We start from the raw sequence: 22544 nt of genomic DNA on the forward strand, positions 1-22544 counted from the left end.
ATCATGCCATTGACCATTTTTTCGCCTGCGTAGACGCCTCACTCTTTTCGATGTTTTTTCTGTTTCACGCATCGTCTCTGGTTTCCATTTCCGGCTCACCAAATACAGCTCCGGCCGGTTTTGCTTTACAATCAAGCGTGTATGTTGACATAACCCCCAATATGTCCGTAAACGAGCTGCCTTCTGCAGTTTGATGGCCTTTTCTTTGCTTTTCTCGGGCTGGCTGAAACACCCATTGTGTTCAGCGAAGATAACTTCAAGTTTCAGCTCTGCGGAAATTTGAGAATTTCGAGAGGTAGATCTTTGTCATCGCACTTCTGTACTCGCAGCGAAATTGGGCACGTCGCACAGTGTTAGACCGTATCTGAGTACAACGTCTGCTCTGAACCGACGCTTAAGTAGCCAACACCAAGCAGCCTCGTCCGTTCACCCTAGTTGCCAGTAATCAGCCTTGAATTAGCTTCTCAAATGCTTCCAACAATGGAAGTCTAGCAGGTATGAAAGTCTGTTGAGAATGCGTTTTCAGTTATCACACAGGTTAGATATCTAAGGACGAAAACGGCTCATTATTTCCTGCAACTCTTGAGCTATCATAAGCAGCATTAATAGCCATGCGAGGTGCAAAGCATGATGACTTTCTTGCTGCACAGTCTATTGGCTAGATGAACGTCTTGACAACGAGACAAGCTCAATAAGAAGCAAGAGAAGAGCTTCAAGCCTTGACCAATAGCCAGACCACTAGCTTCGAAAGCTGGAGATCGCAGAGAAATATGCACATGCTAGATATCGAGAATGTGCTTCAGCATGCCAACGATCTTAGCCCAATTGGGCAATTACCAATTGCTTGCGTCACGACTCTGGTCTGCCTCCGCCCCATAACTGAAAGAATTGACACATTACATTGCGAATATATACTGACAATGGGTTTATACAATTGCATTTTTTGCACTTCTACTGTCACAACACCGTTAATTAGAAAACAACTCGTATCATATCTATCAGCAGCCCCCCGGACTTGTAGTTCTACATTGTTGTCTAGAGCCATGTCGACGTCGAACTTGCGAATTGAAAACACAAATCTACAGACCGCCCCTGGTGTCGAACTGTCACAGCAGCAGAAGACGCTTGTGGGAAGCGTGCTCGATCTTTTCCAGGGCAAACCTACGAAGGAGAAGCTTCAGCTGTGGGAAGACGATGCGACCTTCGAAGACCCACTGACTATTGCCAAAGGTAGAAAGAAATATGAGCCTCAATGGGTATGCTGCAAATTTTCATGTACTCCAGGACATCTTTGACGTTCGCAGTACGGATTGCAGCAAGCATTTTCCGAGATTGAGCGTCTATCGCACCAGGTCGTCTCCTCAGGCAACCCGATAATTGTAGATCTCAAAACCCGCTACAAAGTCAAAGGAATCGGAAAAGAAACCACTGTGTCTTCTAAAGTCAACATATTCACTTCACCGGATGGTTCGAAAATCTCCAGAGTCGAAGACAAGTGGGATGGAAAGCTTCCCGATTCTAGTATTGCGGATGTAAGTAGTTGTATTTTTCCACCCGTTCGTCCTGTTATAGACATATCAGTCGACAGATTGGCGGATTTACTCTTTGGCTTATTATCTGTGTCGGACAAGGCTGTGGCGTGTGATTTCATGTCCATGTTTAACCACAAACTGATTCAATCGTAGATTTTTCGAAAGTTAAACTCTATTACCGTTCCGTATCTTGTATCGATTCCGAAAAGCGCCGAAGAGGAAATGAAGACCAATAGCCAACCGTGAGTTGCCTATTGACATTATCGACAGCAAAAGATATCGAAGGATCGAAATCTTTGGTAGCCAATGATCTTAATGCTCATCGCCATCTTTCGCATGCCCTGCCGTAGCTACTTTCAATATATCTTCCTCAAGTCCATTAACGTAGAGCACTTCTATTCCGGCATCTGCAAGAATTTTACGTCCCTGGTTCTCTCCAACAAACTTTTCTGGCTCTCTCACACCACATATCACCTTTCTTATATGCTTCGCTCGTAGGATACGTTGGACGCATGGTAAATTCCCACTCAGTCGCATCCAGCATGGTTCCATGGATGTGTAGAGAACGATTTCTCCGTCCAGTAGTAAAGCTTCATCTACCCTTTCTTCCGGCAAGTTTGCTTCCTTAGCAAGTTTTATGAAGCAGCATTGTTCAGCGTGTGTATTTCCAGGGCACTCCAGAGTATAGCCAGTGACCAGCACCCGTGGCTCTGCTCCATCTTTAGGAACATGCAATATCAGTGCTCCAACGCAGAAATTGGTCGGCCTCGGTGGAGATTTTCGAGCCTCGTCGAGGCATTGCTGGAGGTATTTGATATGTATTTCGTCGTTTGAGTGTGTCATTGTCAAATTCTAGGTCCATCATGGTGCGGAGATGGCATGGAATGATAGGCTGAAGCTCCGATCAGCTCCGCGAGCTTGGGCCCATGCGTGTGTGGGGTGAACTCTAGGCTGTATCGTTATCTCTAGGCGTTGTCTCAGACACCTTTTGATCACCTGCCCAAATAGAGCCCTTAGATCCAAAAGACTCGTTATTTGAAACCCATAGACCGCTTTTTGGCCGTAGGAAGCATACATTTTGCCTCTTCTCGAACTACACGAATTATGGGACAGGAGCACAGCAAGCCCCAGCCTCGGTACTACGAAGAGAAGTACAGCGCTCTTTCACGACGAGCGAAGAGCTTGGACGAAGAGATGGAGCGTAGCATCATAGTTGAGAAGTCGGGTGACACATATGAAGGTCTGAGATGACCGTTGAAATTTCCCCGAGCTTCTCTAACAGCAATCAAGAGCCACATGATAGACAGACCACAGTGTCGCTCTCCAAAACGACATCCTGGATCGAAACCGTCTTGCAAGACCCAAAGAACCGCCTTGCACTCTCTGCGCTATCTACTCAAGATCCAAAAATAGCCCTTGAAAAGCCTTCGACCATAGTGAGAGACACGCAAACTTTCAATGTCAAGATACCCCTTGAAGGATCGCCAGTTACCAATCAGAGAAGTTCGGGACGATGCTGGATATTTGCATCAACGAATGTATTTCGGGTTTCTATCATGAAGAGATACAATCTAGACAAGTTTGAGTTATCGCAGCAATACTTGTTTTTCTGGGACAAGGTTGAGAAGGCAAACTTCTTTCTGGAGAGCATCATAGAGACAGCAGATGAGGAGGTAGATTCTCGTTTGGTCAGCAGTCTCATGTCGAGTCCAGTCGGTGATGGCGGACAATGGGACATGATTTCCAACCTCGTGTCTAAGTATGGCCTGGTGCCACAAACGCTCTACCCAGATTGCTGGAACGCCATGCACAGCTCGACCATGGACGCGCTACTTACCACAAAACTACGGGAGGATGGTTTAGAGCTCCGAAGGCTAGCTAGATCATCTTCAATATCTGCCCAAAAGGCTATATCCGAACGCAAAGAGAAGATGATGCAAGAGATAGTTCGAATTCTCACGATTACACTTGGTCCACCTCCTGCTGCTTCGGAGCCTTTCTTGTGGGAGTATTATACCAAAGATGGGAAATTTAGATCTCTATCCATTTCTCCACTAGACTTTGCCGCATCGCTGAACGACTCTTCAGCCCTGCGAGCATGTGGAGGAACAGATGTCCACAAACTGTTCTCTTTAGTCAACGATCCTCGTAACGAGTACAACCGGCTGCTTACCGTGGACCATCTAGGTAATGTGTGGGGAGGCAGGCCAATCACATACGTCAATGTCGACACAAAGACAATGAAGAGAGCTTGTATTTCCATGCTGAAGAAAGGATATCCTGTCTTTTTCGGCTCTGACGTCGGCAAGTTCTCAGACTCAACGAAGGGTATTATGGATACCGATCTTATCGATTATGAACTTGGCTTTAACATAAAGCTTGGAATGAGCAAAGCTGATAGACTGAACACCGGAGAATCAGCCATGACTCACGCTATGGTCCTAACAGCCGTGCACCTAGATGCAGACGGCAATTCGGTCAGATGGCGCGTGGAGAACAGCTGGTCGAACACAGCTGGTACAGATGGCTATTTCGTGATGAGTGACAAGTGGATGGATGAGTTTTGCTACCAGGCTGTGGTGGACCCGACAGTAGTCAGCAAGGAAATTAATGATATCCTGAAGCAAGATCCGAAGGTGTACGTGCAAGCGATTTCCCCGAAAACGATGGATAAATGTTAAGCACTAACAATTTAACAGACTACCGCTATGGGATCCTTTGGGTGCTCTAGCATAAGTCTTTAGGCAGTTTGCTCAACTTTAGGGGCGATCACTGGGAACGAATGTATATCTCCCTTGAGACTTTGTACTTCGATCCAGTATGCAGGAGTATCTGCTATTCACACTTTCACGCACAGCAGCATAGTTCAGGCTCGAATTCTTACGACTAAGCGGCCAGTCGCTGTAGGGGATTTGTGGAACAATCTGAAATAAAGTCGTGGCTTGTTCTGATTCGAAGAGAATGTCCAATCCACCATCGCGCTCTCAAAGTTTTATATTCTGTTCAATTGCTTCATTCCAAGACTGGACACTCCTTATTTAAATTTCGTAACTGCCCGGTAGCCCTATCAGACCTGTAAGGTAATAACGGTTGTTTCAAGCCTTTCGCTTAAGATCGAGCCATGCCAACACAGGACATGTATTCACCAAATTCAGAAGTAACACGAATTATTTGCTTTTGATGGGAAACTGATACACATGTTGCCTGCAAAAGTGATTAGAAGATGTCATGCACATCTTGGTCTTGCTATAAGTCTCTTAGACGTCGTCAGAGATTGACTTCAGATCTTAGAAGAGCTCGAGGCAGTTACGACGTGAATCTTTCAAACATCGGGTTCTATAGGCGCTGAACTTGCTTGATATGATGGATTAAAACCCCTCTGTACAAAGTGGCTCTCCATGAAGTGGTCGAAAAAGGAGGATGGAGACCGATCATCGAGCAGTGTCATTACGTCTTTCATGATTTACATTGTACAGCTCAACTATGGATTCATCGGCAATATCAAAAGGGCAAGCAAAAGAAGATGCTGACTGAATCATTTTACGCACGCAACATTCCACACCTATCTCTTTTTAAGTGTCCTCGCAATGCCTTGACTTTATGGCAAAGCGTCTACAAAGGCCATGCCAAATTGCCCACCCATAAGATCAACAGAGAGTATGAGGACCTTATTTTTTGCTTTGAATGAAAGATCGTAAATGTCGCCATATAACGAATACAAAGAGAGGTATTCCATTCGAACGGAAGCTGGAAACCAGTAGCGCTAGCCGAAAGAGGAACTCTGATTGACCCACACGTGTAAGACGAAGTGAGAACATGGGTCGTTGATGGATGAACAACATATCCATCAGACAAGCACATGTGCCTGCTGCATGTTTACGTACCCTTCTTATTGTCCTTACAGTATGGAATGTAGTATAACTGCGCTCATATTGTGGGTCAACATGCAAGTGCGGCCTCGAGATTCGACCAAGCAACCCCACCTTGTCAGCTGCTTGACCAACCGAAGCTCGAAGTGAATGACCAGTACATTCGAGACTTTGTGGCAAGGGAGCCCCCTCTCTTGAAGCACGAACTTCTTACTCTCCTTCATGCTACTGTAATCCCATTTCTAACAATGCCGTTGTTCGGTTCACTTCGAACATACGTGAGACGTCTACCCCACCATCCTCGCTGTCTGTGTACCAGCACTCGGACACTCGCTCCTTCGTTTCTAGATCTCCAAGCCCGCGCTGTCTCCCGTGAAAACGGGCACTTCTCGAAGCTCTCTGGCATCAACTACATAGAGCACTCGCCAGCACTGCAGCTGCTTCGCTCGGAGCGCGACCTGGCCGAGCGCGAGGAGGACAACCCGACTGATATACTTCTATCGCAGACAAAAGAGGGTCAGAACGCCGCGCTGCTGGAAGAATACAAGAGACAGGTAGAGCTTTTGAAGGAGCAGATTAGCTCGAAGGAACATTCATGGCACGAGAAATTTACCAGCGAGCGCAAGGAATTTGAAGACCTGGAAGAGAAGGCGCTGAGGCTGCGACTCATGTTCGGCGTGCTGGCGGTGTTTGCTGGGCTCCTCGCCGCTGACAGCATCGCATTAGCAGACGAAGTAGAGCAGCACTGTCCAGGCTGCTTTGACGGAAACACAAAACAGCATCTCCTCGTTGTCGGATACCTAAAGACCGTCACGGAGGGTCTGAAGCGCTGGTGGAACGGCGAGGGACCGCCCAACAGGAGGACGGTCGCGAATCTAGGCGGAATCGTGCCTCCAGCCTCGCCTTCGACGCTGCAGGATTCACAAGAAGGATTGCCGCCTGGTTGGGAGGAAATTACGGCACCGGACGGTCGTATATGCTTCGCAAACCGCAACGAGAACTACGTCACGTGGGACGATCCCCGACAGACTCAATCGACGACAGGAGCGACGACGCCGAATCAAGGGAGGTCATCGCTAGCCGATTCGAGACGGAACGAGAATCAAGGCGCTTCTGACAATCCAAGCAGCTGGCACCGGTTCATGTGGGCGCGGCCTCGCGGAACATAAATCAAGAATCACCTTTGATCACACGCCCTGGAGAAATTTGTGTTCGTGGCCAACTGCCAAAAAGTGCAAATACAACCAAAGCGAAGTGAGACAAAAATACAGCGCGATATGACTGTACTACGTTTTGTAATATTAGGTTCGTGTATAATTCGCGACTGGCATTTGCTATCAAGCACCACTTGAGAAATCCACCCTCTTCCTCGCGAAGTCTCGATAAATATCTTCCAAAGCCTTCCTTTTCTTATCTCTTTCAATCGAGTCTCTTTCTCGCTCTTGCCGATCGTCTTCGTCGAGCAGAATATCCTCCCTCATTCGCGGCTTCCAGACACGTATCGAACCGTTTCCATGTGCAGAATAAAGCTCTATGTCTGTATTTCGCCATGCTAGATCGACTATTCTCTGCTTCTGCGTCACCTTGCCGCCTCCAACAGCGGACGTGAAGACGCCGGGAGGACGCAGACGCTTCAATAGACGACCCTCGTACAGCTCGAACATGAGAATCTCACGCTCACTAGGAAAGAACATGATGTCCCTACCCGTGGATACGACTTCAGCTGCGACAAGGCAAGGCAGCATCTGAGAAAGATTTCTGTTCCTGACAAGGGGGCCAAAGTTTGCCAGGGTATTCGACCCTTTTGTCATGTTCCAAACACGAATCTTTTCATCGTGGCCAGTCGTGACCATATGCCTTCCGTCCTGCGTCCAGACGATGCCGTTGACCGGGCCAGCGTGGGCTTTGCCCCGCGTAGCATGACGAGCGCCGGAACCTCGCCCGTTGTAGCCTAGCACGCCGACAGAATCCTCCATGTCAAGGGAGGCTATCAGTGCCGCGCTACGTCTGATATCCCAAAACTTCACTGTTCCATCTGTTCCTGCGCTGGCGAGGACATGCTCATCGACGGGGCTCCATGCCACGCTTAACAGCGCACCGGTGTGACCCGGTAGCGCGTGGGCAGCCGCACCGGAGCGCAGGTCTACTAGTCTCACTGCCGGATGCTGCGTCGCACATGCCACAAGCAAGTGCTGCGCGATGGGCGAAACGGCGTGCGCATACACCACCGATTCGAGGTTGAAGGACGCGGACGCCTGGAGGGTTTCCGACGACCATATCTTCAGCGTGTGGTCGTACGAGCTAGAAAGGAAGGCGAGAGAGTCGAATGGGTAGAAGGACAGCTGAGTGATGCCGTGAGTATGACCGACGTCCGATTTTCCGACTGCTGCTAGAGGCCTGTACAGCTCGACCGAGCTGACGGTCTGTTCGGGGTGCGGAGCCTCCAAGTCCCAGATAGCTATTGACGCGTCAGCGCCCCCGGAGAGCAGATAGCGGCTTTCGAAGCGATCGATGGCAATGCTGTTGACTCCTCCACTGTGCGCTACTGGCAACGCGTCCTCTCTGGAGCCCTCATTGTTGCCTTGGCCGAGACTCGACGTGGATGCCCCTACAACACGCTCAAGCCGTGTGCTCGAAGGATGCAAATTGCGCAGTAGGTCATTGCAATAAATTCTCCGAAGCTGCGATGGCAGCAGATGGCCTGCCTCGAGGTTCAAAAGAAACCCGTTCATTCATCACGATGCCGGCCTGGGACGGTTACCAAACCAGGCCATTTCTGTGGTCGAGCGCGTCGTGAGCCCGCGCGGAGTCACGGGGTATGACGTAAATGCAAGTCAGCCTTCCCACCAGCAATAAGGAACCTATATCAGCAGAAACAACTGGGGAATGGTTGCTAAGCACTTGTGTTTTTTTTTTACCAGGCCTCGTGAATCTTATAAATGGGCGCATTTCTGTTCTTGAATCTGTGCGGATCATTTCTTTGCTCGTGTTTCTTTGTGTAATACGATTTTTGGGGAATGCTGAACGGATCTCGTATCTCCAAGTCTGTGTACCTCGGCTCAAATGAGGACTTCACTCTGCGTGGACAAAGATTTGCAACGAAGAGAAGTCTCTTAACGTTGCCAATGACTACAAATTTTCTTCGATGACAGTTTAGCCGTGCTCGATCGATTCATACAGCTTGGAGATCTCGTCTAGATTCGAACATGGGAAAGCCCAAGCTTACGCTTTTCGTGGACTCCGTGTCGCCATTTGCATACCTGGTAGGCAAACACAGTCAAGCCCATGCGTAGCCAACTTGGTCCTAACCACGAACAAACACGACTATGACAGGCTTTCTACGCCGTCAAGAACTGGCCCGTCTTCAAGAAATGCGAGGTTTCTTTTATCCCAATCTTCCTGGGAGGCCTGATGCACAAGTGCGACAACCGTACTCCGCTGGCCATCACAAGTAGATGATTCCCAGTCTCGAGCCTCAGCTCTGCAAGTCCTGACCAGGCGTAGACAAAGACAGGTGGATCAACAAGGAGCGCGTTCGGTTGGCTCGATCGTTCGACATTCCCATGTGTGATGCCGTGCCCGATGGCTTTCCAATGAACACGCTCGCGACGCAGCGAGCTCTGACGGCATTGAACATGCAGATGCCGGAGAGGTTTCCGGACGCGCTTGCCGCCTTCTACCACGCTCTGTGGTGCGACCGACAGCCCATCCACAAGCCCGAGGTGGCCATCCCGATTCTGGCGAGGACGCTGCAGATGTCCGACGTGGAAGCAAAGGCTCTGTTTGAGAGAGGGAGTGAACCGGAAGTCAAGAGCTTGCTCACAAAGAACACGGAGCTTGCATTTGAGGAGGGCGCTTTTGGGCTACCTTGGTTTGTTGGTAAGCTGATCCCGGATTCAGCTGCTGTCCGTCCGTCTAACTCGTGCTGTTCAGCTACAAATTCAGACGGCGAGAAGGATTCCTTCTGGGGCTTCGATCGGATTGGACAGGTTGTGGATCATCTCGGGCTTGGACGACCGAATGACAAGCGTGGTTGGCAAGCCATGCTTTGACAACGGGTGAATATGATGAACAACTGGTGTGAAAATCTCTCAGCGGAGAACAGTCCAGCCTGTGTACTGAGTCTACAGTCGAAGCTCATGTACGAAAAGGGAAGCCAGCCTGTTGATGTGGCTGTGTTGAACTATTTAGCTTTTCTTTTCTTTTTTTCTCTTTTTTTCTTTTCTTTTCCCCTCCTTTCCTTTCCTTTTCTTTTTTTTTTTTCTTTTCCATGTCAGGTGGATCACTCACGGCCGTCGTCGCTGCAAAAATTTGCATGCACCTGAGTAAACTTGGGTTCGAGCTCAGTTTTTGTGCAGCAAAAGTGTTTCAAGCATGCATGGTGGAAGGTCGAGATCTGAGCCGCACCAGCGAACCACGCGGCTTGCTTGCGAGCCTTAGTACCACTGAAGGAAGTCGTCAAGCGACAAATGCGGATCTTGCCTATCATGCGCCATATTACGATCCTCTCCTGGCGGGATTTTCCGCCCGTCGGAAACGTGGGCAACCAGCTTCGTCGGGTCGGCAGAGTGCAAGGCTGAACACCAGGTTCTAGAACTTTGGAAGCTCAACACGATGTCGACTTTTCTCTACCCTTGTTCTTACGTTGGCGATATGCAGCACGGTCATAGTTCAAGGTTGCCATATCGATGTAGCGCACGACGGGGGGGGAGATATCACCAAGGCTGATGTGATTCTGACGAAAACGCCACAACGTACAGAAAGAACTGCCTTTACTTCGCCGAAGCAGCGCGGCGTGGCGATTGAACGCCGACCACTCCACCAGACAGCAGATGAGTAGCAACGAGCACTGCAGCCACATTCTGCCGGCGTGCACACAGCAGCCCTCCTCCCCCATTGATATTTGACAAGCAGACAACTACGTAGCGGAGGCAGTCGGCATGAAGCACTGGGGTTGGAGCCGACCTAGCAAAGCCCAGCCACGCAAGGGACTGGTATATGTCTAGCTTTGACAGGCTTCCTGCAAGAGCCGAGTAGCGAGGCAAGGCGGATCAGCGCATGAGTGTAACCGTGCCAATCATGCAACAGCACCAAGCCGTGGTCTGGAGGTGCTGGAGTTGTCGTATCGTGAGCGTACACGAGCCGAAATGTGTCCCAAAAGTCGACACCTGCAGCCCATCGCCTTCACTGAAGAAGACCCAACGGGAAGCAAGTTTCCTACAAGGAAAGCGTTCATCTTCAGCGCCAATATCGCGATCGCGACTGGCAACACAACCCGCTGTGGAGCGTGCGAGGCGGTGGTCGTGGCTGGCACTGGTGCATTTTTGATCTGAAGAAGAGAAAAGAGAGCGCAGGACGTGGGCGGAGGCAGAATTTATTCCGCGGAACGCACAGACGGAGCCCTCGTTGGGCTGCAGCGTCGCCCGTGCGGTTTTTTGCTTCGTGCAACTGACGTCCTGCGCTCGATGCAAGGGCTAAGTCAAGTTGGTCCGTAGCGCAGGAACTTAGTAACGACTTAGCAGGTGAGTCGTTAGCAGACGCAGCAGCAGCAGCAGCAGCAGCAGCACTAGGATCGACCTCTGCCGCTCTTCTCGACCCCTTCGGCTGGCCCACACCCACCAGGCTAGCATGCGCCGTTAGGGCCTTCAACTTGCATGCCCTCACCTCGACGGCTCTGTCCTGCGCGCTCGCTCTTCTTTGGTGCGTGTGTGCGTGGACGTACGTCGACGCCTGGGACGAACAATCACGCTCTGTACGGGGCCGGCCACACGTACGACTTCGCCCGCACCACCCGCCCTCCGGCCTTCGCAAGGCGCCCGCTTGCTCCCGGGCCATCTGCAAATGGTCCAGCGTCAGAATTTCGCCCGAGTGATCAACGGCCCGAATCGGTCCAACCGCGAATCGCGAAACGAGCGGAGGAAGAGCCGCGTCTGTGCATCCCAATCAAGACTTGACTTGGGTCCCTATTTTACGAACTAGCCCCCCCTCAGATATCCATTCTATTTTGCCCATTTTTCTCTCCCACGTAGATCTTCCCTCCGGTCCCTTGGCTGGTTATCGACATGCCCGTGTCCCATTCGACCGTCCTACTCGGGGATTCTGGATCTGTTACCAAGGACATTTGCCACATGCCGCAGCTGCCCCTTCGTGCCTCTCACTCCAACGCATCTACTCATTACCCGTTCTCTCGACGGGTTTCGCCGAGCCTTTCCACAAGCTACGTGAGCCTATTTTGAAGCTAGTGATAGGACCTCATTTTTCATGTCCATTCTTCGCTGAGTCCTGGTCCCGCCTTTTTATCTCTGCCTCTTTCATGTTAGCTGGCCCGGCCCTCCAAGCTCCACTAGCGATTGGGATGTAGTAGTAGCGGAGACGCCCTGAAAGGTCTACCGCGCTTAGGAGATGAGTTTACCTCCGCCAACGAACGCTTCCGCTCAGGCTGGCCAGAGTCCCTCCCAAAGCAATACCCCGGTGACGTCCACTCCACCAAGCAGCGGCCCTACCAAGCCCACATACTCGAAACGGGGCAAAATCACCATCGTCGCCTGCGTCAACTGTCGTCGTCGCAAGACCAAGTGTGACGGACAGCGGCCGGTATGTGCCCAGTGTCAGGCCCGAGATGGAGCACAGTGTCACTATGACATGAACGAAGAGCAGCGGCGACTCACCTATCTTCGCGAGAACGTTGAGCAGCTCCACGAGGAGAAGAGCGCCCTTGAGTCCCTCATACACAACCTGAGAATCAGTCCCGAGGACGAGGCCATCGCGATTCTGCGTCGCCTTCGCCAAGGCACAGATCCGCACACGCTGGTACAACATATTCAAGTTGGCCGCACGCTCACCAAGGTTTCCAATCCTACGACCGAAGGTATGTTCATCCTGACGAATGCACATCTTCCATGCACCTTCTTGCTGTGTTCGACCTAATGCTGAGTCTTCAATAGCCCCGCCGCCCCCAGCAGGCCTCTCTGACGTACACGCCCGACTCATTCAGTCGATCACGAAAGCGTCGCCTGAGGAGATAGACGAGATAATTCGAAGACTTCGGATCCACGAAAATGCTGGCAGCATACTCAACTCCATCCAGGGTGGGGGACTACTCCAGCCTTTGGAGAAGAGTGGCATCTACTCTGCTCCAGAGCACATCTTTGGCCTGACACGCGCAGGACAACAAACATCTACCGAGCTGTCGAATGCGAGTCACCTACACAGAGGACAGCAGCCTCGCCAGGTTTTGACACCGAAGGGCAACCCCAGCAAATTTTGGATAAGCGCGCCGCTGAACGGCCAGTATGATCAAGACATTGTCAACCATGCCCTGCGCCTCTACTTTACATGGCAGCATTGCTTCTTTCAAAGCTTTCCGCAAGCCCTATTTCTCCAAGATATGTCCTCCGGATCCACGAAATATTGCTCACGACTGTTAGTGAACGCCGTATGTTCGGCTGGCTGTCTTCTTTCTCCGTGGTCCGAGCTTCCAACAGGCAACCAAAGGCCGCAGGAGGTGTCCAGAATAACGTTCGATGACGCGGTGCGGGAGCTGGCGATGGTTGACGAACCGAGCATACCAACTATTGCCGGCCTGTTTATCCTCTCACACGTGGAAGGCAATCGCGGCCGAATGCATCGTGCGTGGGACTACTGCGGTAGAGCCGCTCGGATGGCGCTCGATCTGAACTTGCATCTCCGCGACGATAGGCAGGGCGTAGATGAAGTGGAGGTGAGGGCGAAAAGTCACGCGTTTTGGGGCTGTTTCATTGCCGACCAGTAAGTGTTTGCGGAGTCATTTCCGTAGAGGGTCTAGAACGGAGGTGTTCGAAACTTACTAAAGCATCGGGGGAACAGACTATTGAGCTTTACGCTTGGACGTATCCCACAGATACCAATAACGGCCATCACGATCGATCTACCGTCGATAGTCGAGGCCGATGACCTTGCACCCTGGGAGCCCGTCGGAGATGGCTCCAAGACAAAGGTTCCAGGCGCACGTTCTACCACGTTTTACGAGGTTGCCTCGCTTAGTCGGATCCTGAACTCAACGCTGTATCTTTTTTTTGCGCCGTCGCAGGTGCTGAAAGGCAGCCTACTATTGGACGAATACAACAAGTACAAGGCATGGTACAGCAGACTGCCGCCCATTGTGCAGCTGGTCGATGAGCCTGCTCCGCATGTTCTCTGCCTTCAGTAAAGCCTACCCCTCCCTCACGTTGCCGTTTGGTTAGCAAATTGCTTACATAATCCTAGCATGTATTACCATGCCGCCGTACTTCTGCTGTTCCGTCCATTCCTCAAGGCCAAGTTCACACAGTCCAACGTCTCTCCAAGCGAGGTCTGCCGTGCTTCAGCAGCGTCCATATCGAGATTATTTAACCAGCACCGCCGACTGTATGATTCCGTCGGTATCTACACCCTTCAAATGCATTGCCTTCTTGCGGCATGCACAATCCACATTATAAACACTCCAGCCATAGCCTCGACACAGTATCTCATTAGCGCAGCGAAGCACTTCCACGACCTTGCACATGTTAATGGCTGGGCCGTAGAATGCATATCCATTCTCAAAAACTTGGTTGAGAAATGGCAGATTGTTCTCCCCATGGAAGCAGACCTGGCTTTGTTTCAAGACACGGCTGCAAGAACTTCACATGATGAGAACGAATCGGGGCGAGCCAAGCGGAGTGCCTTCGCGCCGCCTGATGTCCCTCCAAACCCACAGCAGAAGAAGCCAAAACTTGCGATTCCTCGTATGCTCGGGCGCTCTCCATCTTCTGAGCAGTCGAGCAGCGGTAGCGCCGAGTCCCCTGCATCGCGCCCCAATTCCTCCCTAGCTGGTCACTCGAGCACTGCCAACGAGAGCAGCAAGGGCAGCAACCCGCCCGGCTTGCACAGGGAAGCAACGTCACAGTTAAATTACCTGTTCGCCCCTTTCCCGAATCAACCGGCGCCGATGCTGGCTCCCACGCATTCCAGCGACGTACTTGAAATGGAAAGTCGAGGCCAGATGCCGCAGCAACCAAGGGTTGATTTTGACGGCTTAACGTTCGAGAGCGGTACTGGATGGTTTGACCCCTTCATGGGCTTTGACACGGCAGGAAGCATAGGGGAAGGTGAGCAACGCCCATAGTTGGCATGTCTCGGCGGCATATCGCGAGATTATTCGTCTCTGTCTGAGGATGTACCCTACATGGGTGATAGTCCTCAAAACGAGACCACCATTAAAGCATTTTGAGCATATGCCTCTGTGCTACTACTTGTTTCGAAACGAGCAAAGCCTCGTTTTAACAGCATACCATATGCTGTTAATACAACTTTTTTGGTGAATTATTACGACTGCCTCGATTTTATCCTGGGTATGACTCGCAACGGCCCTAATGTAATGACGGAACTTATGATTGGAAAGAGAAAAATAAGTGCAGAATTTTTAAACTGTCGCATACACAGGTGTTCACTTTGTGGGAAGACAGCTAGCGACATGCGCTACGAAGCAGTTTGCTTGATCAGCATGGTTGAATCGAGGTACAGCGCTCAATCGGCGCCGGCTGCAAGAAAACGCTTTGTCGCCTCCGGCGATTATCATATTCTGTGCGACGAGCAGCTTTACGATGTGAGTCCCGATGTTCTGAGCTTAGCCGAATCTAGAAACAAAAATGAAGCCATGTATATATATATATATATAGATGTATATTTTTCTTTTTGCATCGCAGCGCGAAACCAGGGAGACAAGCGAACGACGTCAACAGTCACAGTGTTCGCTTGTGCGGTTTAAGTGGCGTGAAAAAGGTGCGAACCGCGACGTAAGTTGTTCTGAATTGCATGAATCATATATTTGCTCTTCGATTTGTTTTCAGTCGGCAGGCGGCTACGCCTACCCTCCAATGCTGAAGCAAGCTCCGTAACGCCACGCCTCGATGCCCTTCCCAAGCTGCGTGGGGATCTCTTCTGTAATATTTATACACGTCCGGGAACGCCGTGACGGGTCATGATCTTATTACGAGTTTTCTACGCCGGTAGCACCTGATGCGAGTCGTCCCATTCCTGCGTCTTGATTCCGTCCTTTGTAATGATCTTGACGAACATGCCCTTGAAGTCGATTGGCATGCGCCGCTTCAGCTCGTCCGTGCACATCCTGAGGATGGCGAGGCCCTTTTCTAGGTCGATCGAGGGATGGTGGTGCTTGTCGAGGATGGAGAGGCAGTAGTACCTTTTTAACAATCTCGTTGTCAGCCGACGTCTACTTCCTTGCGTGCGGCATTGCCGCCGTGTTCGGGAGGGGTCCTTCATTCTTACTGGGCATAGCCGTGAGCGGCGTAGGGCACCTTTGCAAGGGCGGCCAGATAATCAATCCAGTACAGGCTCGGCTCGTTGGTGATGGGATCCACGCCGCCTAGCAATAGGTTGACCTGGTACGGTCTCTGAGTACGGAGCGCTCGAGCGACCTCGCCACGCACGAAGGACGAAACGGCGCTGGGGCCAAGGGATGTGCTGTTGCGCATCGAGTACAGCTGCACGTTGGCCTGGATGTATTCCGCGAATTGCACTGTCCATTGCACAAACAAGGTAAGCTATTGCACATGTTTGAAGCGGCATGAACCATCAGAAGCAGGTTGGATTGTGGGTGAAGGGAAGGCTTGTCATGTACCTGTGTCTCCCGCCTCGCCCGAAAATGCCATCAGGTTGTGCTGGTTCAGACTGCGTGTCTTGTCATCGGTGGCCTTCAGTATGGTGACGCCGCGCATCGCGGCCTTGGAGGAGGCTATGATGGTGAAGTCCTTGCCTGTCAAGCCTAGTAGGACTTCCATCTTTGCTGCGTGGAATAACTGCTGGTTGTGCTGCGAGTCCGAGGAGCACTGCGTGAGTTCTTGGAGAACAGGGTGATGTGGCAGAAAGCGAACGAACGGGGCTTGATCTTGGGTGCTGCTGTTGCGTGCGTGTTAGGATGTTGCTACGGCTGAAGCTATGCGCGTTCTGAGCTGCCTGCGCAGAAGTTCGGCTGCCAGAAAGGGCTAAGCTGACTTCACTCACTCGAACAAGGATGTCCGAATGCGGGTTACATAAGCTGCATACGGCTCCGCCAAAAAAGTTTCTAAGGCTGGCGCTCCAAGCATTGCAGAATTTCTTCAATTGTGCAGCGCCATGGCTCCAAAAGGGAAGAGCTCGGTGACATTTGCGCCGGCGAAGGTCATACAGCCCATCTTCACACGGGGCAACGTTGCGCTCAGCCAGGACGGGCGTATTCTTGCCTCGTGCCTGGACGAGGACGTGCTGCTCACGGACTTGCGGACGGGACAAGAGCTAGCGAGGATAGAAGGGGTGAGTGACAGATGCGTACGAGATCGCCGTTGTTTCTGACGTGTTGACAAGAGAGTAGGACGGAGAAATAGCCACCTCTATAGCCAGTACGTACTCGAGCGAAGAAATTCGGCTTGGAGATGAGTGTGAATGCTAAATCTCGAGCAGTAACGCCTTCCGCGTCGCATTTGATAATATGTTCGCGCTCGCTGTCCATGCACATATATGCGCTTTCTTTTTCTGACTTCGACGACCACCTCGAGTATGAGCGCCTTCGCACGCTCAAGCCGCACACGGCGCCAGTCGTTGTAACAGCGGTCGACCACACAGGGACGCTCCTGGCTACAGGAGGCGCCGACGGAGTAGCAAAGGTATGGGACATACGAGGTGGCTATGTTACTCATACATTCCACGGCCACAGCGGCCTAGTCTCCGCCCTGCATTTCTTTGAAGTTGATCCGACGCAAGAGAAAGAGGAGCATTCATCGAAAAAACGGAAAAGAAAGGGTAAAGGCGAAAAGCTAGAGTCCGAAGCGGACGACGAGAGTACCATGGGCTTCCGACTGGCCTCTGGCGGAGAGGACGGAAAGGTTCGGATATGGAACTTGCACAAGCGATCGGCCGCGGCCGTGTTGGATGCGCACATGTCCGTCGTTCGCAGCTTGGACTTTTCGCGGGAGGAAAACCTGCTTCTCTCTGGTAGTAGAGATAAGACGGCGATTCTGTGGGACGCACGGTCGTGGAAGGCTCGAAACACGATCGCTGTCTTGGAAGAAGTGGAGCGCGCGGGCTTCGTCGGGAGAGGCAAGCTGCTCTACACCGGTGGCGAGATGGCCAAGCTCCGGATATGGGAGACGAACTCCGGGCGAGAAATCACTGAAGAGCAAGAGCAAGGCACGGAAACAGAGGTGATCCAGGACGTGATTTACTATCCAGAGTGGTCATACTTGCTCACCGTGCACGCGGACCAGACCTTGGTCTTTCGATCACTGGAAAAAATAGAGGGCTATGAATCAAGTCAAGGCCGTATGCCACCGCTACCTGTCCTAAGGCGTATACCAGGTAGCCATGATCAGATTATCGACATTGCCTACGTTGGAGAAGACAAGTCGTTACTTGCTCTGGCAACGAACTCCGAAGATGTGCGGATCATCTCCATAAAGGATGGACGAACGGCGAAAGACGACGATGTCACCGAGGGCGGTTACTTTGGCTCTGACGTCGCGCTACTCAAAGGTCACGACGACATCGTGATCGCCATAGATGTCGATTGGTCAGGACACTGGCTGGCAACAGGCGCAAAGGACAATACTGCGCGGATTTGGCGTCTTGATCCCTCGAACAACTTGTTTGAACAATACAGCACATTTACCGGGCACGCAGAATCGCTAGGCGCGGTCGGCTTACCGAAAAATGCCCCGCCAGCAGATTCGTCTGCCTTCAAAGATCCCCTAAATCACCCGCCCCCCTTTTTGATCACGGGTTCACAGGACCTGACGATCAAGAAGTGGAGTATACGGAAGCCAAGCGCTGATGGCGGCGCAAAGACTGCCAAGTCCGCGTACACTCGGAAAGCACATGAGAAAGATATCAACGCAATAGCTGTGCACCATTCGGCACAGTTCTTTGCGTCAGCTTCACAGGATAGGACAGTGAAGATATGGTCTGTGGAGGATGGCTCGATTGTGGGCATATTGAAAGGCCATAAGCGGGGCGTGTGGACTGTGGCTTTCTCGAACCCGGGAACAAACCTAAACATTCCGGGAGCAACTGGTGGAGGATCTGGCGGGAGCAGAGGATTCGTCCTCACAGGTAGCGGAGACAAGACAGTAAAGATCTGGAGTTTGGCGGATTATAGCTGCCTGATGACCATGGAAGGACATACAAACAGCGTGTTAAAAGTCGTATGGCTGCCACCTTCGATAGGAGCGCCTCCAATCACCGACGCAGACGGCGATGAGGACATGGACACCGCTGTGCCGGCGATGCCTTCAGAGAGACGAGGGGTTCTCGTCGCAAGCGCAGCAGCAGACGGTCTCGTCAAAGTTTGGGATGCACAATCGGGCGAGTGCGCAGCTACCTTGGACAATCACACCGACCGTGTCTGGGCCCTCACCAGTCGAGCGGCATCGCAATCGCCAGGCAGCATCGGAGAATCCATCATATCCGGAGCAGGCGATGGCGTCCTGACTTTCTGGACGGATACCACGGCCTCCACCGCTCTTGAAAGCCGGGCAAGGGAAATCAAGCAGGTTGAGCTGCAGCAAGAACTCGAAAATCATGTGTACAGCAGGAATTGGCGCGAGGCCATCACTCTAGCCCTGCAGCTTGATCAGCCCGCCCGCTTACTGTCTCTCTTCAAGACTGTTGTCGAAGCCGATACGCCCGATCCCACATCCTTTACGGGCAACAAGGACGTGGACGATGTGATTGCTTCCCTAGCAGATGAGCAGGTTTTCAAACTTCTGCTCCGTGTGCGTGACTGGAACACAAACGCTCGGAACTTCTTGGTCGGGCAGCGCGTTCTCCGCGCCGTCATTGAAGCTTGTGGCATCGAAAGACTTGCGAATTTGCACGTGCGAGGCGGAAGGGCAGGTCGAAGTGGTGTTAAGGAGGTCATGGAAGGCTTGAGGGCGTACGGCGAGCGGCATTTCAACAGGGTGAGTGAGATGTGGGACGAAAGTTTCTTGGTGGAGTTCACGCTAGGAGAGATGGACGACATTTTAGGCCCTAGCGATGAGGACGAGCGCAGATTGCTGGGTGCGCCGGAAATGGCCAACGGCGTAGCACCGAGCAGGGAGAAGGATGTTATAATGTTGGAAGCATAGACGAGAATATATACTCCGGAGCGCAAGTTACCATGCGCATCTTTGCACTGGCCGCGTGTGCCCTTCTTCCCATATACATCCATGTTCGATTTGTGAAGCCAAAATCCCAATTTTTAGCCATTCAATTGATCTCCACGAGAGGATATACGAACCTGCAAACTCAAGACGTTCATGTCATTTTCCCGTCACGCTGGGCTGGCGGCTGACTGGACGTCTCGCGGCTTTTGTTCAAGGCTTCGAGCATTGCGTCGACATGCCGAGTCCAATTTACGCGCCTCAACTGTGGCTAAGGCCATCTGGCAATCCAACCCTGCGGAGTTAGACATTGCCTATTCTAGGAAATCTTGTACACATTAAGTTTATCGCGTGCCCCTTCAGCTCCGTCTTCTTCTTGCAGGTCGTTCCTTTCCTTCTCGCTCTTCTTCATGTCCGAAACGTTTGCGGACCTGTTCGCCAGCCGTGTGAAGCGTCATGGACCTTGATCCCCACGTCGAGCCGGAACTGGACTCCTTCAGTCTGTTTCTGCCGCTGCCTTACCGCGTGGCTCTCATAATTGTGCTGGGTACGTTGAGAAGCGGCGGTCTTATGATACGGAGCTTACTATTAGTTCAGGCGTGTGGGCGTGGGGCGTCAATCTGCATTACCTGGACCTCGTCAAGATCGTACGTACTCTTTGGTTTGTACTTTTGTCCTCAATGCGTGCCTAACACGTAGATCTCAGGATGTTCCTCAGTTGATCCGCTATCCGGGACGAACGTCCTCTTCACACATACCGCACCACCAGTCCTGCTACCGCCTCGCGACACTTCTGAGCATACCGTACGTCGCATCGCTACTCCTCTTCTGGCTCATCACGCGCGGCAATGCCGACGCCGTCCTGCGCTGGGAGATTCTCCCCAATCTGTACCTCCTCATTCTCGTCGTCTGCTTCTTCCTCCCGTTTTCAATGGTCTCGGGAAATGGACGGCATCGCTTCCTTCACACGTTGCGACGAATCAGCATAGGGGGCATCGCGGAGGCCCAAGACGGGAAGTTTGGGGACATTCTCATGGCCGATGCGCTGACAAGCTACGCAAAAGTGCTCGGCGATCTGTTCGTGGCGCTCTGCATGTTCTTCACGAAGGGGAGGTCGTCGACTGGCAAGCCGGACAGATCCTGTGGTGGGCTTTTCATGGTTCCTTTGATCATCTCTATTCCGAGCATGATACGGCTCCGGCAGTGTTTGATTGAGTACAAAAGAGTCCAGAAATCGAACAGGTCGGGCGCGCTGAGCGGCCAGGGTTGGGGAGGCCAGCATCTGGCTAACGCGTTGAAATACTCCACAGCATTTCCCGTCATCATTCTGAGCGCCCTTCAGCGTAATTACGAAGATGGAAAGTACGGCATGAGTGAGGCTGGCTTGTTTAGACTCTGGTATGACGCTTTCCTAGCGGCTCGGCGAGCAGTACTAACAACGCGCAACAGGCTCTTTTTTGTTTTCCTCAACTCTCTCTACTCCTTCTACTGGGATGTTACCAAGGATTGGGATCTCACTCTCTTCTCAGAGGCGCGAAACGACCCCGACCACCCCTGGGGCCTTCGCCGCCATCGTTTCTTTCACTCGAACAGCATGTATTATTACGTTATTGTCATCGATCTATTGCTGCGGTGTACCTGGAGTTTCAAATTGAGTCCTCACTTGGACCATTTCAACGACCTGGAGGGTGGCATATTTCTCATGGAGATTCTCGAGGTGTTTAGAAGATGGATTTGGATATTTTTCAGAGTAGAGACGGAGTGGGGTAATGCTTCAGACTTATGCTTTCGCCCTGACAAGCGCTAACAGCCATCGCAGTACGAACCAATCGTGGGCCTGCACCAGACGACGTGCTTCTTGGTGATTTTTCTAAAGATCATGACTCTGACTAAAAGCGAAGCCGCGCACAGAGCTGGGCAATCACCTCAACGATCTACAAAACATAGAACAGTATGAGCCTGGCCCACTATCTGCACGGCTAGGTTGTGTCGCAAAGAAGCCTCGTAGAGCAGATATCTGCCAATCGAGTAAGGTGAGAAACAGCTGCTTCACGCCTTCCGCGCATTACGAATTCGTTCCGCGGCTATTCTAGTCCCCTCAACGATAGCCTTGTGCTCGATCTCATGTATTCGAGCCTCGAGGTCCTCGATATTGTCGTCCTCTGGATGACTAAGCTGTACGGGCTGCTGCAAAATAGGCTCGCCCATGTCAACTTCCGAGATAACCTGCGCGTGTGTTATCAGATGCAATATCTGACGCTGTATGATTTAAACAATACGTACATAATGTATCATAACACCAGTCTGCGTAATTTTGCCTTCCATAAAGTCTTTGTGTGCTCGTTCAATTGCATTGGCACCATTATACTGCCCTCTCAGGGCTAAGATCGACTGCGGTTAGGCGCCGACTGAAGTTGAAGTGGGACTAGTACTAATCATACCTGGATGCAAGTTTATAATGGAGACATTGTTCTTCTCTAATGGCTCCAAGAATTTGGGACTCAGCACATGCATAAATCCAGCGCAGACGACAAGGTTTGGCTCGTCCTTCAGTATGAGCTCCGCGAGGTCGGCATCATATTCTTCCCGTGCTTTCTGCTCCTGGTCCTGGTACTTTCGTTTGTAGGATAGCAAGTTATGATACGCGGTCGGTATGCCAGCCTTCTCAGCGCGCACGAGACCATATGCGCCTTTGCGGTTCGAGATGACCCTCACGATGACCGTGTCTGCGAGTTTCTGATCTACGTCGTCGATCAGAGCTTGAAGGTTGGATCCGTTGCCCGAGATGAGCACGGTAATGCGCAATTTGGACATCTTCAAGAGTCAAGCAGAGACTTCACCGTTTCAATCCGCTGGCGGACGCACGAGGCCTGGGTTCAATTTTCCACAGCCAGAATTATCAAGGAACAAATTCGGGCACGAAACAAGCAACGGGCGCTAGCAAGGATTGGACCCTGCGGCCGCCCGCCGTGTGTAAATTGGACTCACGAATAATCAACCCTTGACGGTTT

The 22544-nt window shown here is 51.7% G+C and overlaps 11 protein-coding genes across 12 annotated transcripts; 7 read left to right on the forward strand and 4 right to left on the reverse strand.

The window, feature by feature from the left end:
• The first annotated feature begins 832 nt into the window (after positions 1–832).
• PV09_05434 (uncharacterized protein) lies at positions 833–1917 on the forward strand. The gene is made up of 3 exons (XM_016358939.1): positions 833–1256; positions 1305–1532; positions 1686–1917. The coding sequence occupies exons 1-3, from the start codon at positions 921–923 to the stop codon at positions 1776–1778; spliced, it is 657 nt and encodes a 218-aa protein (XP_016213078.1). The 5' UTR covers positions 833–920; the 3' UTR covers positions 1779–1917.
• PV09_05435 (uncharacterized protein) lies at positions 1215–2396 on the reverse strand. The gene has a single exon (XM_016358940.1). It carries the CDS (start codon positions 2373–2375, stop codon positions 1845–1847), a length of 531 nt encoding a protein of 176 aa, XP_016213079.1. The 5' UTR covers positions 2376–2396; the 3' UTR covers positions 1215–1844.
• A 114-nt stretch (positions 2397–2510) lies between these two features.
• On the forward strand, positions 2511–5073 carry PV09_05436 (uncharacterized protein). Its single transcript, XM_016358941.1, has 3 exons — positions 2511–2772; positions 2823–4170; positions 4232–5073. Exons 1-3 carry the CDS (start codon positions 2637–2639, stop codon positions 4266–4268), a joined length of 1521 nt encoding a protein of 506 aa, XP_016213080.1. The 5' UTR covers positions 2511–2636; the 3' UTR covers positions 4269–5073.
• Positions 5074–5384: 311 nt separating this feature from the next.
• PV09_05437 (uncharacterized protein) lies at positions 5385–6803 on the forward strand. Its single transcript, XM_016358942.1, has one exon. The coding sequence runs from the start codon at positions 5650–5652 to the stop codon at positions 6568–6570; it is 921 nt and encodes a 306-aa protein (XP_016213081.1). The 5' UTR covers positions 5385–5649; the 3' UTR covers positions 6571–6803.
• Positions 6674–8253, reverse strand: PV09_05438 (uncharacterized protein). The gene has a single exon (XM_016358943.1). The coding sequence runs from the start codon at positions 8131–8133 to the stop codon at positions 6739–6741; it is 1395 nt and encodes a 464-aa protein (XP_016213082.1). The 5' UTR covers positions 8134–8253; the 3' UTR covers positions 6674–6738.
• A 57-nt stretch (positions 8254–8310) lies between these two features.
• PV09_05439 lies at positions 8311–9575 on the forward strand. Of its 2 annotated transcripts, XM_016358944.1 has the most exons (4): positions 8311–8664; positions 8735–8852; positions 8906–9280; positions 9335–9575. In XM_016358944.1, exons 1-4 carry the CDS (start codon positions 8608–8610, stop codon positions 9451–9453), a joined length of 669 nt encoding a protein of 222 aa, XP_016213083.1. In that variant the 5' UTR covers positions 8311–8607; the 3' UTR covers positions 9454–9575. The 2 variants fall into 2 exon arrangements, with proteins under 2 accessions (XP_016213083.1, XP_016213084.1); XM_016358945.1 differs by having other exon boundaries at positions 8311–8852.
• A 1837-nt stretch (positions 9576–11412) lies between these two features.
• PV09_05440 (uncharacterized protein) lies at positions 11413–15097 on the forward strand. The gene is made up of 4 exons (XM_016358946.1): positions 11413–12269; positions 12346–13168; positions 13247–13585; positions 13646–15097. Exons 1-4 carry the CDS (start codon positions 11804–11806, stop codon positions 14523–14525), a joined length of 2508 nt encoding a protein of 835 aa, XP_016213085.1. The 5' UTR covers positions 11413–11803; the 3' UTR covers positions 14526–15097.
• Positions 15018–16376, reverse strand: PV09_05441 (uncharacterized protein). Its single transcript, XM_016358947.1, has 3 exons — positions 16041–16376; positions 15689–15938; positions 15018–15602 (listed from the first exon to the last, which is right to left on the reverse strand). Exons 1-3 carry the CDS (start codon positions 16198–16200, stop codon positions 15401–15403), a joined length of 612 nt encoding a protein of 203 aa, XP_016213086.1. The 5' UTR covers positions 16201–16376; the 3' UTR covers positions 15018–15400.
• A 132-nt stretch (positions 16377–16508) lies between these two features.
• PV09_05442 (uncharacterized protein) lies at positions 16509–19589 on the forward strand. Its single transcript, XM_016358948.1, has 3 exons — positions 16509–16711; positions 16770–16797; positions 16859–19589. Exons 1-3 carry the CDS (start codon positions 16535–16537, stop codon positions 19516–19518), a joined length of 2865 nt encoding a protein of 954 aa, XP_016213087.1. The 5' UTR covers positions 16509–16534; the 3' UTR covers positions 19519–19589.
• A 276-nt stretch (positions 19590–19865) lies between these two features.
• Positions 19866–21873, forward strand: PV09_05443 (uncharacterized protein). Its single transcript, XM_016358949.1, has 5 exons — positions 19866–20080; positions 20131–20180; positions 20240–20931; positions 20983–21299; positions 21353–21873. The coding sequence occupies exons 1-5, from the start codon at positions 19990–19992 to the stop codon at positions 21424–21426; spliced, it is 1224 nt and encodes a 407-aa protein (XP_016213088.1). The 5' UTR covers positions 19866–19989; the 3' UTR covers positions 21427–21873.
• Positions 21262–22419, reverse strand: PV09_05444 (phosphoribosylglycinamide formyltransferase). Its single transcript, XM_016358950.1, has 3 exons — positions 21975–22419; positions 21817–21914; positions 21262–21759 (listed from the first exon to the last, which is right to left on the reverse strand). Exons 1-3 carry the CDS (start codon positions 22345–22347, stop codon positions 21583–21585), a joined length of 648 nt encoding a protein of 215 aa, XP_016213089.1. The 5' UTR covers positions 22348–22419; the 3' UTR covers positions 21262–21582.
• Between the last annotated feature and the right edge of the window lie 125 nt (positions 22420–22544).

The sequence above is a fragment of the Verruconis gallopava genome, assembly GCF_000836295.1.
Source record: "Verruconis gallopava strain CBS 43764 unplaced genomic scaffold supercont1.17, whole genome shotgun sequence".
Taxonomy (NCBI): Eukaryota; Fungi; Ascomycota; class Dothideomycetes; order Venturiales; family Sympoventuriaceae; genus Verruconis; species Verruconis gallopava.

Bases quoted from the DNA above. Each gene is read 5' to 3' on its own strand.
- PV09_05434 (XM_016358939.1), top strand. From the start codon at position 921: ATGGGTTTATACAATTGCATTTTTTGCACTTCTACTGTCACAACACCG. The intron at 1,257-1,304 runs GTATGCTGCAAA...TGACGTTCGCAG, and splicing joins AGAAATATGAGCCTCAATGG to TACGGATTGCAGCAAGCATT. The intron at 1,533-1,685 runs GTAAGTAGTTGT...ATTCAATCGTAG, and splicing joins CCGATTCTAGTATTGCGGAT to ATTTTTCGAAAGTTAAACTC.
- PV09_05435 (XM_016358940.1), bottom strand. From the start codon at position 2,375: ATGACACACTCAAACGACGAAATACATATCAAATACCTCCAGCAATGC.
- PV09_05436 (XM_016358941.1), top strand. From the start codon at position 2,637: ATGGGACAGGAGCACAGCAAGCCCCAGCCTCGGTACTACGAAGAGAAG. The intron at 2,773-2,822 runs GTCTGAGATGAC...ACAGCAATCAAG, and splicing joins GTCGGGTGACACATATGAAG to AGCCACATGATAGACAGACC. The intron at 4,171-4,231 runs GTACGTGCAAGC...ACAATTTAACAG, and splicing joins CTGAAGCAAGATCCGAAGGT to ACTACCGCTATGGGATCCTT.
- PV09_05437 (XM_016358942.1), top strand. From the start codon at position 5,650: ATGCCGTTGTTCGGTTCACTTCGAACATACGTGAGACGTCTACCCCAC.
- PV09_05438 (XM_016358943.1), bottom strand. From the start codon at position 8,133: ATGAACGGGTTTCTTTTGAACCTCGAGGCAGGCCATCTGCTGCCATCG.
- PV09_05439 (XM_016358944.1), top strand. From the start codon at position 8,608: ATGGGAAAGCCCAAGCTTACGCTTTTCGTGGACTCCGTGTCGCCATTT. The intron at 8,665-8,734 runs GTAGGCAAACAC...CGACTATGACAG, and splicing joins TGTCGCCATTTGCATACCTG to GCTTTCTACGCCGTCAAGAA. The intron at 8,853-8,905 runs GTAGATGATTCC...GACCAGGCGTAG, and splicing joins TACTCCGCTGGCCATCACAA to ACAAAGACAGGTGGATCAAC.
- PV09_05440 (XM_016358946.1), top strand. From the start codon at position 11,804: ATGAGTTTACCTCCGCCAACGAACGCTTCCGCTCAGGCTGGCCAGAGT. The intron at 12,270-12,345 runs GTATGTTCATCC...AGTCTTCAATAG, and splicing joins TTCCAATCCTACGACCGAAG to CCCCGCCGCCCCCAGCAGGC. The intron at 13,169-13,246 runs GTAAGTGTTTGC...TCGGGGGAACAG, and splicing joins GGCTGTTTCATTGCCGACCA to ACTATTGAGCTTTACGCTTG.
- PV09_05441 (XM_016358947.1), bottom strand. From the start codon at position 16,200: ATGGAAGTCCTACTAGGCTTGACAGGCAAGGACTTCACCATCATAGCC. The intron at 15,939-16,040 runs GTACATGACAAG...TGCAATGGACAG, and splicing joins GGGCGAGGCGGGAGACACAG to TGCAATTCGCGGAATACATC. The intron at 15,603-15,688 runs GTAAGAATGAAG...ATTGTTAAAAAG, and splicing joins GCCGCTCACGGCTATGCCCA to GTACTACTGCCTCTCCATCC.
- PV09_05442 (XM_016358948.1), top strand. From the start codon at position 16,535: ATGGCTCCAAAAGGGAAGAGCTCGGTGACATTTGCGCCGGCGAAGGTC. The intron at 16,712-16,769 runs GTGAGTGACAGA...ACAAGAGAGTAG, and splicing joins AGCTAGCGAGGATAGAAGGG to GACGGAGAAATAGCCACCTC. The intron at 16,798-16,858 runs GTACGTACTCGA...AATCTCGAGCAG, and splicing joins AATAGCCACCTCTATAGCCA to TAACGCCTTCCGCGTCGCAT.
- PV09_05443 (XM_016358949.1), top strand. From the start codon at position 19,990: ATGGACCTTGATCCCCACGTCGAGCCGGAACTGGACTCCTTCAGTCTG. The intron at 20,081-20,130 runs GTACGTTGAGAA...CTATTAGTTCAG, and splicing joins GGCTCTCATAATTGTGCTGG to GCGTGTGGGCGTGGGGCGTC. The intron at 21,300-21,352 runs GTAATGCTTCAG...CAGCCATCGCAG, and splicing joins CAGAGTAGAGACGGAGTGGG to TACGAACCAATCGTGGGCCT.
- PV09_05444 (XM_016358950.1), bottom strand. From the start codon at position 22,347: ATGTCCAAATTGCGCATTACCGTGCTCATCTCGGGCAACGGATCCAAC. The intron at 21,915-21,974 runs GTATGATTAGTA...AGTCGATCTTAG, and splicing joins CATTATAAACTTGCATCCAG to CCCTGAGAGGGCAGTATAAT. The intron at 21,760-21,816 runs GTACGTATTGTT...ACACACGCGCAG, and splicing joins CTGGTGTTATGATACATTAT to GTTATCTCGGAAGTTGACAT.